We start from the raw sequence: 11,690 nt of genomic DNA on the forward strand, positions 1-11,690 counted from the left end.
GCAACATCCGTCATAGACGGGTCGGAAGAATATCCGACGATATTTTTCCGGGTCTCGGGCTACTACCGGTTATACTGGAAACGATGGAAATGTTCCATGTTTGCCATGCTAGGGATGCGTGACAGACGAATGGACCGTGTATCCGGGTTCGTCTCGTTTTGCTGATCAACTTTCATGTTGAAATTATGTTGATCTGACTTACGGATTATTTTATATTAATTTTCAAAGTTTTATTAATTATTTAGGAATTAAAAACAGATTTAGCTATTTTAATAAAATCCCATTATGACATCATCGCGATGTCATGCTGACATCAACATTTGACTGGTCAACTGACCAGCGGGTCCCGAACGTCATAGGCACAAGTTTTTATTAAGATTAATTATTAATTAATCAGATTAATTTAGTGGGGGACCCACGTGTCATACTCTAATTATTCTAATTAATTAATTTGACTAATATATCTATTTAACTAATTCATTAACTCATTAATTAATTATTATATCTATTTATTTAATAAAAACATATATTTTTATTACCGATATTAACTATCGCGTGGGGCCTCCCTGTCATAGACAGCGGGTGCGTTGGCCCCACCGGTAATTGACCTAAGGCTATTTATTCAATTTTTGACAGATACATAACCGTGCAAATATCGTATTCCTCCAAATATCCATATACGCAAATACATACATCGCATCTCATACATACATACATACATACGCGTCTAATACATCATTTATTTTATTTTATTTTAACTCAACAACACTCTCATCTCTCTCTGTTAACAGAGAGACAAAGAACACAACTCTCTGCTAGCTCAACATAGGAGAGCACGTTCTTCAAATCCTCCTACCGGCCACTACCGTCGACGGATCGGGGTCCCGTTTGCCGGAACGGAACCGGGACGGTGAGGGGAACGCGACGGTGGGAGGAGCCCGAGGAGGGGCTCACCAACGTTGACGGGACGGCCCGATGAAGCCGGAGTTCGCGGGAAGCGGAGGTGACGGCGAGGAGGAGGACGAGGCGGTGACGGTGACGGCGTTGTTCCGGTGGTGAAGGGGACGGTGACGGCGCGGTTCCGACGAGGAAGAGGTGTAGGGGAGGCCCGGTGGGGGAGGGGCTCGCCGGCGGGGTGAAGGGGCCGAGGGGGCCTGTCTCCCTGCCCGGTCCCTCCTGGACCGAGCGGGAGGAAGGGGGGGCGCGACGGGGGGGAGGCCCCTAGCCTGGGTCGGCCGACCAGGGAGGAACCCGGGAGGGTCTCGGCCACCGGGGTTGCTGGAGGTCCGGCCAACGGGGGGGGGGGGGGGGGTGCCGGCGGGTGGAGGGGCAGGGAAGGGGCTCGCCGGCCGGGGGTGAGGAGGTGGAGAGGAGGGCCGGTGGGGGAGCTCGCCGGCCAGGAAGGAGGAGGCCGTGGGTGGGGGGGCTGGGGAGAGGAGGTTCGTGGGGTCTGTCGTGGGGTGGGAGAGGATCACGAGAGAGAGAGAGAGAGAGAGCCCCTCGTGGGGAGCTGTCGGTGGGAGGGGTGGGACCGAGAGGGGGAGCGTGGGGGGTGGCGGCGCTAAGGGGAGGGAGGGAGCGAGGCAGAGGGAGCTCCCTCGCCAGGGGGGGCGCTAGGGTTCGGGTGGGCTGGCCAGTTGGGCCTCTTGGCCGAGCTCGGCCAGGGGGTGGGGGTTGCTTTACCCTTTTTTTTGTTGTTGTTTTGTTTTGTTTTGTTTTATTTTTCTTTTTCCTCTTCTATTATTTCTTTTTTTTTTCATTATTATTTTTAATACTTTCCTTTTTATATATATTCTTTTAATATTTGTAATGAACTTATAAAGTACTTTTCTTTTGTTTTCAAATTTTGAATCCGGATAGACTTGAATCAACGCGGGTCTGAGATGGGAATTCGATGACGTGGCACCATTAGCGGGTGATCACTGTAGCTTAATTACAATAATTACTGTTGCAAAAGTCGAGGATGTCACAGCTCGCCAAGTCGTCAACTCGTGAAGGTAATTTCACCCAGGTCCTTGATTTCGTGTACCCGATTTTTTCTAGTCGAGTGCCGGGCTGCCGGCGGCCCGGCGCGTCGCTTAGTGTATGTTTAGCCCTCTCATCGGACATGAAATCATGAATGATATGACAGATGCGTTGCTCCTTTCTCAAAAATAGTATATTGATTTCTATCTTCTATCAATTTGTTGTGCTAATAGATGAATAGAAAGGAAAGGGGAATGGAATTCTTTTTCAAGCGGATTGGTTCAACTTCAAGCGCTGAAATTACTGATGAATCTATTGCTGAAAATGCAAAACAATCTGAGGAGGATCAACCTATTGTAGATGACAGTTCCAATCCAGTTGATGTCCAAACTAATGATCAAATTGTTGTGGAAACAACGGAAATTTCAGAACAAAGTAGAATTGGTAGCACAACATATGAAAGAGATCTTGGTAAGCGTCAACAGATTTGGGAACTTCCTCTTGATAAGCAAGAAGAAGCACGCAGATTCTACATTACCGAGGCTCCTTATCAGCCATACATGAGAGTGTATCCACTTAATGGAAAAGCAAAAAATCCTCGCCGATTTCAGTATAGCTATTTCACAAATTTTCCTTGGCTAGAGTATTCACTTTCCACACATAGGGCATATTGTCTGCCTTGTTTCGTCTTTACAAAAAAACCAAGTGGAAGGTGTGGCTCAGATACATTCAGGGTTAAGGGATTTATAAATTGGAGGAAGGTGAATGATGGAAAAGATTGTGCTTTTTTAACCCACATGGGCAAAGATTCTAACTCAGCTCATAATTATTCAGTTCGATGTTTTGATAATCTGAAAAACAGTATGACCCACATTGACAAGGCAATTGTACAAGCAACCGAAAAAAGGGTTTTGGATGCAAGGCTAAGGCTTAAAGTTACAATTGATTCCATTAGGTACGCACCATTTTTCTATACCATACAGTAGAATATTATTTATTGTACTAAGCATGTTAGTAACAATTTTGTTGTTGGTTTCAACAGGTGGTTAACATTCCAAGCTTGTGCTTTTAGAGGCCATGATGAATCTCAAGAATCCGTAAACCAGGGTAATTTCCTTGAATTGGTAAAGTTGTTGGCCTTTTATAACAAGGAGGTGGATGCAGTTGTCCTGAATAATGCTCCAGGGAATGCGAGGTACACCTCCCATCCTATTCAAAAAGAGATTCTGAAGTTATTTGCTCGGAAGGTTCAGAGGAAAATTAGAGAAGAAATTGGTACTGCCAAGTTTTGTATCATGGTGGATGAAGCTCGAGATGGATCATAGAAAGAACAGATGGCATTGGTTGTCCGGTTTGTTAACAAGGAAGGATACATAAAGGAGCATTTCCTTGATATCATTCATGTCAATGACACTACTGCGTTGACTCTCAAAGAAGCAATTTGTGCTGTTCTTGCGGACAACAATTTGAGCATCCGAGATATAAGAGGACAAGGATATGATGGGGCAAGTAACATGCAAGGTGAATGGAATGGCTTAAAAGCTTTGATTCTAAACGAGTGCCCTTATGCTTATTATGTACACTGCATGGCTCATGAGTTGCAATTGGCTCTTGTTGCTGCATCAAGAGAGGTACATGAGGTGCACAACTTTTTCCAACATGCTGTTCTCATCATAAATGTTGTTAGCGCGTCGCCAAAACGCAATGATGAGTTACTAGCAAAACAAGCTGCAGAAATTGAACGTGAAATTGAGTTGGGTGAGCTTGATACAGGAAGAGGAGAAAATCAGATAGGATCTTTACAGAGACCCGGAGACACTAGATGGAGTTCCCACTTCAAGTATATTCAGAGTTTACTTAAGATGTTTGGTGCTATGGTTGCTGTCTTACGGAGCGTAGCAACTGACCGCTCAGTCTCAAAATATTCTAGAGGAGATGCTGTAGGTGCTCTAAAAATAATTATGTCATTTGACTTTGTGTTCATTCTGCATCTAATGGAGAAAATCATGAAGATCACAAATGTCTTATGTCAAACCCTCCAAAAGAAGTCCATAGACATTTTGAATGCATTGGATTCAGTTTCGAACACAAAGGTGCTGCTTGCTAAGTTAAGAGAAAATGGTTGGGAATCTCTTCTAGACGAGGTTCAGACTTTCTGTTCGAAGCATGACATTGAAGTCCTGGATTTCAATCTCAAGTAATGTCCCTCTCCTTGTATTTCTAAAAGTTAGAATATATATTGTCATACTTGCTTAACTCTATTATTAATATATATTGCAACTTGTAGGTATGTTGATGTCACAAGGTCTCGCAACAAGCATGATAATACAACAACACTACATCATTACAAAGCAAATGTGTTCAATGTTGCTATAGATCAGCAACTGGCTGAGATAAATGATCGCTTTGGTATTCAAAGTACATAACTCTTGAGACTTTGTGCATCTTTGGATCCAAGGCATGATTCTTTTGACATCTCAAAAATATGTACGTTGGTTGAGAAGTTTTATCCCGAGGATTTTTCTAGTCAAGAAAGGGCTCAGCTTGAGTCGCAGCTTCCCCATTTTGAGTTGGATGTTTGCAATAATCCAGAGCTGAAATGCTTGTCTTCACTTGCTGATTTGACAGTTGCACTATATAAAACAGGTAAGGCTGCTATATACTCAATGGTTGATAGATTATTGCGGTTGGTCATAACTCTTCCAGTGTCAAGTGCAACCCCGAGCGAGCTTTCTCGGCCATGAAACTTATCAAGACACGTCTTCGAAATAGAATGGGAGATGATTATCTTCGGGATTATAAGATTAGTTCTGATGAGATTATAGAGTTATTCGACACCGGTGGTCGCAAAGCGGAGTTTAAGCTAATAGACATGTAATTTTCTTTCTAAACATCAAACATATATTCGAATATTTATATGGATTCTTTATAATATATTTTGTGACTTAATATATTATGATATTTATTCACTATGATGGTCGTTGATTTTTTGCCCCCCCATGTTGGAATCCTGGCTCCGCCCCTGATCGGCCATATAGACAATAAAGCGTGGCAAACCAAAATGTGGCAAAAACCAAACAAATGCCAATTAAGTTGTGCCTGCTAAATTTTGACTTGACAAAGTGTGGCTGAGAATCACCCTAGAAATATGTGATATCTCTCCCGACGGAGTGGTCCCTGATACGCCGGAGTTGCGAAAGAAGATGACAAGAAGCGACACGACGACAGACTGACTGACGTGGTGACCACGCACGTATGTATATGTACCGGTAGCACTGACCGATGACCATGCCCACACGCGTACTGGAAAACAAACCTAGCATGAATCCGGGCCGTGTACCAGTACCTACTAAAAAAACGAATAGGGCCATGCAGCTGGTTGCCTCTGTTAAGAATCATGTGCAGCAGTAGCTGTTGTGGCAGTACGGTTTCTAATTCGAAACAATTGCTCTACAAAAAACAGACAGTCGTACAAGCAGACATAAACAAAAGAACAAGTTAGTAGATGCGGGACGACGCCGCAGCTTCGGCCGCACGCATCATCCAGAAAAAAACACCGTACAAAACGAAGAGGAACAGCTACAGCAGAAAATAAATAAAGCCGGGCCGTTTGGCGGTTGATAAGCAAGTTAACCGGAACTGCTCCTCGACTCGCTGAACCCGGACGGGCCGGTGACCAACCAACCCGTCAAAATCAAACCACAACTCCCCCAAGTCAAGTCAGTAGTCATCAACCACGCGGCACCGGCAGCGAACAGCAGCCGAGGCCGGCCGAGCACGACGATCTGGCTTGCGGGGTTGGTTCTCTCCTCCCATCCGCCGGTCGCGATCTGGCCCGGTGGCCGGTGGCGGTGGGGGTGGGGGAACGGAACACTCGCCGCTGCACGCTTCCAATCAATCATCGCGTCGCCCCACACGCAGCGAGCGAGGTTTAATAACATATAACAGGGCTGGTTTTGTTTGTTCGAGTGTTTGACCCGATAAAAGAAGAAGCAGCAGCAGGGAGAGAGACACACACAATGACCAGGGAATCAGTCAGGGAACTCGAGACTCAAGAGAGAGCCAGACGGAGACAGAGAGAGGTCGGGTGTACCTAGCCAGCCAGCCAACCTAATCCATCCATCCATCCACGAGGATCACAGAGAGATGAGAGAGGGGTGAGGGTGGGGGAGCGTGGAAGAATCCGCTTTTGGCCGCGCATATGCGTGCGCCTTCTTCCGCTTCCGGCTGACAAACCCACCCAGCACCCAGCCAGCCAGGGAGATCGATCGTACCACGACCGCGACCACGACACACGACAAATCTTCCCTCACCCTCCTCGTCGGCGCCGTCCTCTCCCCCCCGCTGCGGGGGGTGGTAGGCTCGGCCGGCTGCAGTTGCGGTTATATCTATTCCAGTCCACGCACGGGTCGCCGCCCGCCTTCCCTTGCCTTGCCTTGCCTTGCTGGGGAGGAGGAGGGGGGGATGGGGAACCGGGTGGGGGGGAGGCGGCGGCGGCCGCCGGTGGACGAGCGCTACACGCAGCCGCAGGGGCTCTACCCGCACCCGGACATCGACCTCAAGAAGCTGCGCCGGCTCATCCTCGAGGCCAAGCTCGCGCCCTGCCACCCGGGGGCCGACGACCCCAGGCCAGACCTCGACGAGTGCCCAATCTGCTTCCTGGTCAGCCAACACCCCCCCCCCCCCCCCCCCCCCCCGATCTTGATGCCCGCCTTCTCCTTCTTCTTCTGCCATCCAGTCCAGTGGATCCATAGATGCAGAATTCTGAACAGTCCTTAATCCTCCCCTTGCAGTTCTACCCGAGCCTCAACCGGTCAAAGTGCTGCGCCAAGGGGATTTGCACCGGTGAGTCAGCTGGTTCCCCTTGCGGATTTCTGTTACAGACGGATGTCTTCTTCCTTTGATTCACATGATAATTTGACTTGCTCTGCTTCCTGCGCGCCCGCGTGCAGAGTGCTTCCTCCAGATGAAGTCGCCCACATCCTGCCGGCCGACACAGTATCCTACCACTATCCCACTTCTTATCATCACTTCTTCCTAGTCCTAGGATAGTAAGTAGAGTACATGCTGTCTTCTGTTTTGGTGTCGGTGACCAGAGCCTGTGACAGATTCTTGTTTACTTCTTGTTCCTTAACTTTCAAGGTGTCGAAATTCCGTGTAACGCACAGCCTTTAAAACGATTCCTGTCTAGTTGCTGTTCCTTAACTTTTAATAAGGTGTCCGTACTGCAAGATGCTGAATTACGCCGTGGAGTACCGCGGCGTCAAGACGAAAGAGGAGAAGGGCGTCGAGCAGATTGTTAGTTGCTGTTGTAAAACTGTTTGTTCAGCAGTGTTCTCTGCTTTCTTTTCTACGTTAGTTTTGCCAACTGGGTGGTGCTGGGAATCGTGTGTAGGAGGAGCAGAGGGTGATCGAGGCGCAGATCAGGATGCGGCATCAGGAACTCCAGGACGACGCCGAGCGGCTCAAGAATAAGCAGGTTGCTGCTTCGACCGATGAAGTAACAACCGCACGAGTTGAACCCTGCGATACCGGTGGCACATCCACCCCAGGTGTGTTCATTGCCACAGGCTATCTGTTTGCCTCTCTGTTTTTTGTTTCTTGCACAATTGCTGACTGGCGATGTCCATATTGTATTGTTGATAGCCGCAAGCGGTGCCCAAGGCAATGATGTGCCCTCATGCCAAGTACAGCATTCAGAGCTGCTATTGAAGAATGCCGAACGGTTAAGGCAGTTGCGGTATGTACTGGTTAACCATTTTCTGCCTTCTATCCTGCTTAACTTGTGTGACTATGGTTGCATCAGTCAATTGTGGGTTGTTTGTGCTTTCTAGATAAAGCTCAGTTGAAGTACTGTAATTATTGTTGCTTCATTGGTTTCGACCCTCACTGAAAGTTTTGTGCGCAAAGTAATTAATCCTCAGTTGCACCTAATTGGGGAATTCGATAGCTTACCACCTGTCCCCATTAGAAAATGTGACGGCTTACTATATGTAATTTCTGATGGAATTTTGTGCATTCTCTCCACCTGCTACAATAGTAATGGTCTGTCTCGCAATTAATAAGTAACAGGATGTGTCAGTTAGATACTTTTATGTTGTCATGTTTGTTGTCAAGTTTTTGTTTTTTTGTTTTTTGAGGGGACTGTTTGTTGTCAAGTAAGGTCTTGGCAGTACCATGGAGACAATATAGCTATCAGTTTAAGGTTTCTGTCTGCTCTTTTCCGTAGCAGTTTGTTGAACATCTTTGAGATGCCCTTGGCACCTTGATCATGCTGCTCTTTACTTGAAGCTAAATGGTTGTTGCGTCATCAATTAATACACCCAACTCTTGGTGTACCTTAGCTAAGCACTACATATATATGTATTGCTGTCCTTGACTTTTCTAGAAGATCTTCAGTTTAATTGTATTAAAACAATATGAGAATCTCTACCTACATATTATGTTCAATGGATTTCATTACTAGGAAATATAACGATAGGACATCCATCTTGAACTGAAAAGAAGATTTGACTATTGTTCATTTTGTACTCACCCTTATCTGAGGGTTCTCTGTGGGAATATCGTGGAAGCATCTATTGCTTGGTAGTCTTTCGTTTCCAGGAAAGGTCTGTTGAGTCTGAAATGCACCTGCTTTAAGGATCAATATATATGGCTTGAAAACAGAATTGTACTGTTTTTCACCCGTTCCTTAGGCCCTATTAGGCAATAAATTAATCCCTTTCCTGAGCATTTTAGTTGTTTTGCTTTAGTTTTCATTAGCTCTTTGTCATTTTGATGAGGAGTTAGAATCGAAGCCATCTAAGCAGTGTTCCTGTCTTAGGAAACCATAAGAAAAGATGTCCTAGTTAAAAGTTAAAAAACACTTGCGGCCATCCTGTTTCCTCGTACTAACTGTATTCGTCTATATAGTATTGTTGTAATGTTATTATTGATGAATTACTTAAAATGCAGGGATAATAATTTCGATATGGATCTTGAAGAAGTTATGCTTATGGAAGCGATTTGGCTTTCTGTGCAAGTATGTTAAGATATTGCTGAATCAGACCCCTTGCCAAACGTATTTTCCAATAACGTTAATCTATATAACTTCCTTTTTTCATTCTTTTCTTGAAGAGCTCATCTGTTAAGTTTCAAAAATTTGTATACAGGGATAGGTCACATTTTCCTGCCACATGACTTGAAATGATTTTTCAAAGGGTAGTTTGTAAGCATGCTGATTGTGTGAATTCTTAATAATACAGCTTACCCATACTAGCTACCTGTTTTGCTGTTTACCATCTCCATCCACATCATAACTGCTTTTCATTAATCATCATATGTATGTCCTATCATTGGTCATCAGTCGGTTCAATGTCCTTTTGAGTTGCATGCAAATTAACTTAGAACTTGCTTATTCACATAAATCTGAATTTGTTGCTCATCACTTGATATGTGAACCTGCATGTGTTACCTAAAAAATTTGTGCATGATGATCATTGTCATGTCTGGGTAGCCAGGGTAGGTGGTTTCCATCAGTTGATTTGTAGAGTTTTCAAGGAATGAAATACCATATTGATTCGTAGACACTGCTAATTAACTTAGAGCTTGCTTGTTCACATAAATCTAAATTTGCTGCTCAATACTTGATATGTGATGAACCAACTTTAAAAGTTATATGCATGCTGATCATAGTCATGTCTGCGGGTAGCCATGGTAGGTGGCTTCCATCAATAGAATTATATAGAGTTTTCAAGGAATAAAAAACCATTAGACTTATTGGTAGACACTGCTTGTCGTATTAATGGTGGAAAGGACAGTACTAATCATCTTACTAAAATTACCATGAACAGGATCAGGAAGCCTTAGGAAATCCAGGGAGCATAGGTGCCGTGCCACCAACACTTCCTCTAAGATGCTACGATGCATCTGGGGCTACTTCAGCCGAAGCAGCCCCTCCCGGCGGATTCGCCTGCGCGGTCGCGGCTCTAGCGGAGCAACAACACATGCTTGGAGACCCTTCCAGCGCAGCCACCTGCCAAACATCAAGACACGACATTCTCAGCAGGTCACAGAGGTCCTTCACAGAGGACCTAAGCATAGCCGGGAGCAGCTCCTCGGCCATCAGGGTCGAGGAACCACCATCAAACAGCAGAACACCGCAGGCAAGAGACGGCACGGATTACTCTAACAATGACGGGTGGTCAGACGCGGCCGAGGCCAGCACCAGCTGCGCCGGCTCCGACGTCACAGTAGATGCCGGGGCCGCCAGTTTGGCGGCTGCTGCTGCTTCGGACGTGTCGAGCATCGGTTCGGGCAACGTCCCCGACAGCTTTGAGGAGCAGATGATGCTGGCCATGGCGCTCTCGCTGGTCGACGCTCGCGGGGTCGGAGGCTCCCCTCCAGCGTTAGCTTGGCGGTAGTAAGAGTCGCAGCCCCCCCTCCTATTTATTTGTTTCGGTTGGCTGGTGTTGTTGTTCCTTAGGTTTCCTCTTGTGCGTGACATAAAAAAGCATAGGGTTTTAGGTGGATTGGGTGGTAGGTAAACCAAACGAAGATTGGCCGTTGGATGCTGTGCATAGGGACTGGTGGGATAAATCTGCATGTTTGCAGGTATCTATTTGCCTCTCTCTTTTTTTTGTTTCTTCTCAAATGTAATAGAAAGCAGGTTGTGCCAGATTGTGCCCTTGGAGGAAGCAGAAATTGTGTAAATGGAGAGAGTGTCCCATTCCCTCTTCATGATGTGGGTGATCTAAATTACTGTGTCTCAAGGCTAAATTACTCCTGAAGGTCACGTGTTACGCCGGTGGTTATTACAGTACTAGTAGTTTCTTTTTAAGGCTGTCAGTGCTTATTACTGCATCATTCCACTCATACAGTATGCTGGAGCTGAAACCTGAGATGCTGGCATCGTACCACGGCGGAATCCCCACGTGTCAGAGCCCCTGGAAACTGGGGCGGCTTGTACTACTAGGATATGGACGGAACAAGCAAACCCAAACGCACTTTCGTTTCGTCGGCTGCTCGTCCGTCCGATTCATTTTTCGTCTGCTGACAGACTTGTGATTATTTTTTATCGCATTGATAATTATTACAAATGTTCTAGATTAGTAAATGTTTAATACAAAATATTGCATAGTTTAAGAACTATAAAAATATCTCATAGTCGATACATTTAAAAGAAAAGGTTGTCGATACATATATTGGTTGTCGACATGAATCCACATGTGCTCAATCAAATTATTTTACAGCTAAATGTGAGTATTTCAGTCATACATCTTACGATGAAACTCGACGAGCTGTGTGTAAACGTTGTCTTTTCTTCATGTTGAGGCACAACGTTGTCACCCTGAAACTCGAACCCTTGATCAGAGGGGTGTTCATCCTCTACGATCATGTTGTGCATGATCACACAAGCAGTCATCACCTTTCAGAATTTTTGCATACTCCATGTTCTAGCAGGATATCGAACGATGTCCCATCGAGACTGAAGAACGCCAAAGGCACGCTCTACATCTTTTCTAACACTCTCTTACTCTTTGCGAATCTCTTTCTCTTCTCTCCTATGGGATTGGATATTGTCTTCACAAGAGTAGATCACTGTGGATAAATACCGTCAGCTAGATAGTATCCATTGATGTATTGCTGGCCGTTGATCTCAACATTAACCTTCGGGCAATTGCCTTCTCCATCCTAGCAAACACCAAAGAGCGCTGGAGCACATTGATATCGTCGTGAGATCCAGC

The 11,690-nt window shown here is 45.6% G+C and overlaps 1 protein-coding gene across 1 annotated transcript; it reads left to right on the forward strand.

The window, feature by feature from the left end:
* Nucleotides 1-5,970: 5,970 nt before the first annotated feature.
* LOC123409464 (E3 ubiquitin-protein ligase DA2L-like) lies at nt 5,971-10,701 on the forward strand. The gene is made up of 8 exons (XM_045102358.1): nt 5,971-6,627; nt 6,759-6,810; nt 6,918-6,963; nt 7,182-7,263; nt 7,361-7,517; nt 7,612-7,705; nt 8,920-8,986; nt 9,798-10,701. The coding sequence occupies exons 1-8, from the start codon at nt 6,430-6,432 to the stop codon at nt 10,365-10,367; spliced, it is 1,266 nt and encodes a 421-aa protein (XP_044958293.1). The 5' UTR covers nt 5,971-6,429; the 3' UTR covers nt 10,368-10,701.
* Nucleotides 10,702-11,690: the final 989 nt, after the last annotated feature.

Source organism: Hordeum vulgare, chromosome 7H, assembly GCF_904849725.1.
Source record: "Hordeum vulgare subsp. vulgare chromosome 7H, MorexV3_pseudomolecules_assembly, whole genome shotgun sequence".
Taxonomy (NCBI): domain Eukaryota; kingdom Viridiplantae; phylum Streptophyta; class Magnoliopsida; order Poales; family Poaceae; genus Hordeum; species Hordeum vulgare.

Excerpts from the sequence above, each read along its gene's own strand:
- LOC123409464 (XM_045102358.1), top strand. The coding sequence starts at position 6,430 with ATGGGGAACCGGGTGGGGGGGAGGCGGCGGCGGCCGCCGGTGGACGAG. Across the intron at positions 6,811-6,917 it reads CGCCAAGGGGATTTGCACCG|AGTGCTTCCTCCAGATGAAG; the intron begins GTGAGTCAGCTG and ends GCCCGCGTGCAG. Across the intron at positions 8,987-9,797 it reads CGATTTGGCTTTCTGTGCAA|GATCAGGAAGCCTTAGGAAA; the intron begins GTATGTTAAGAT and ends TACCATGAACAG.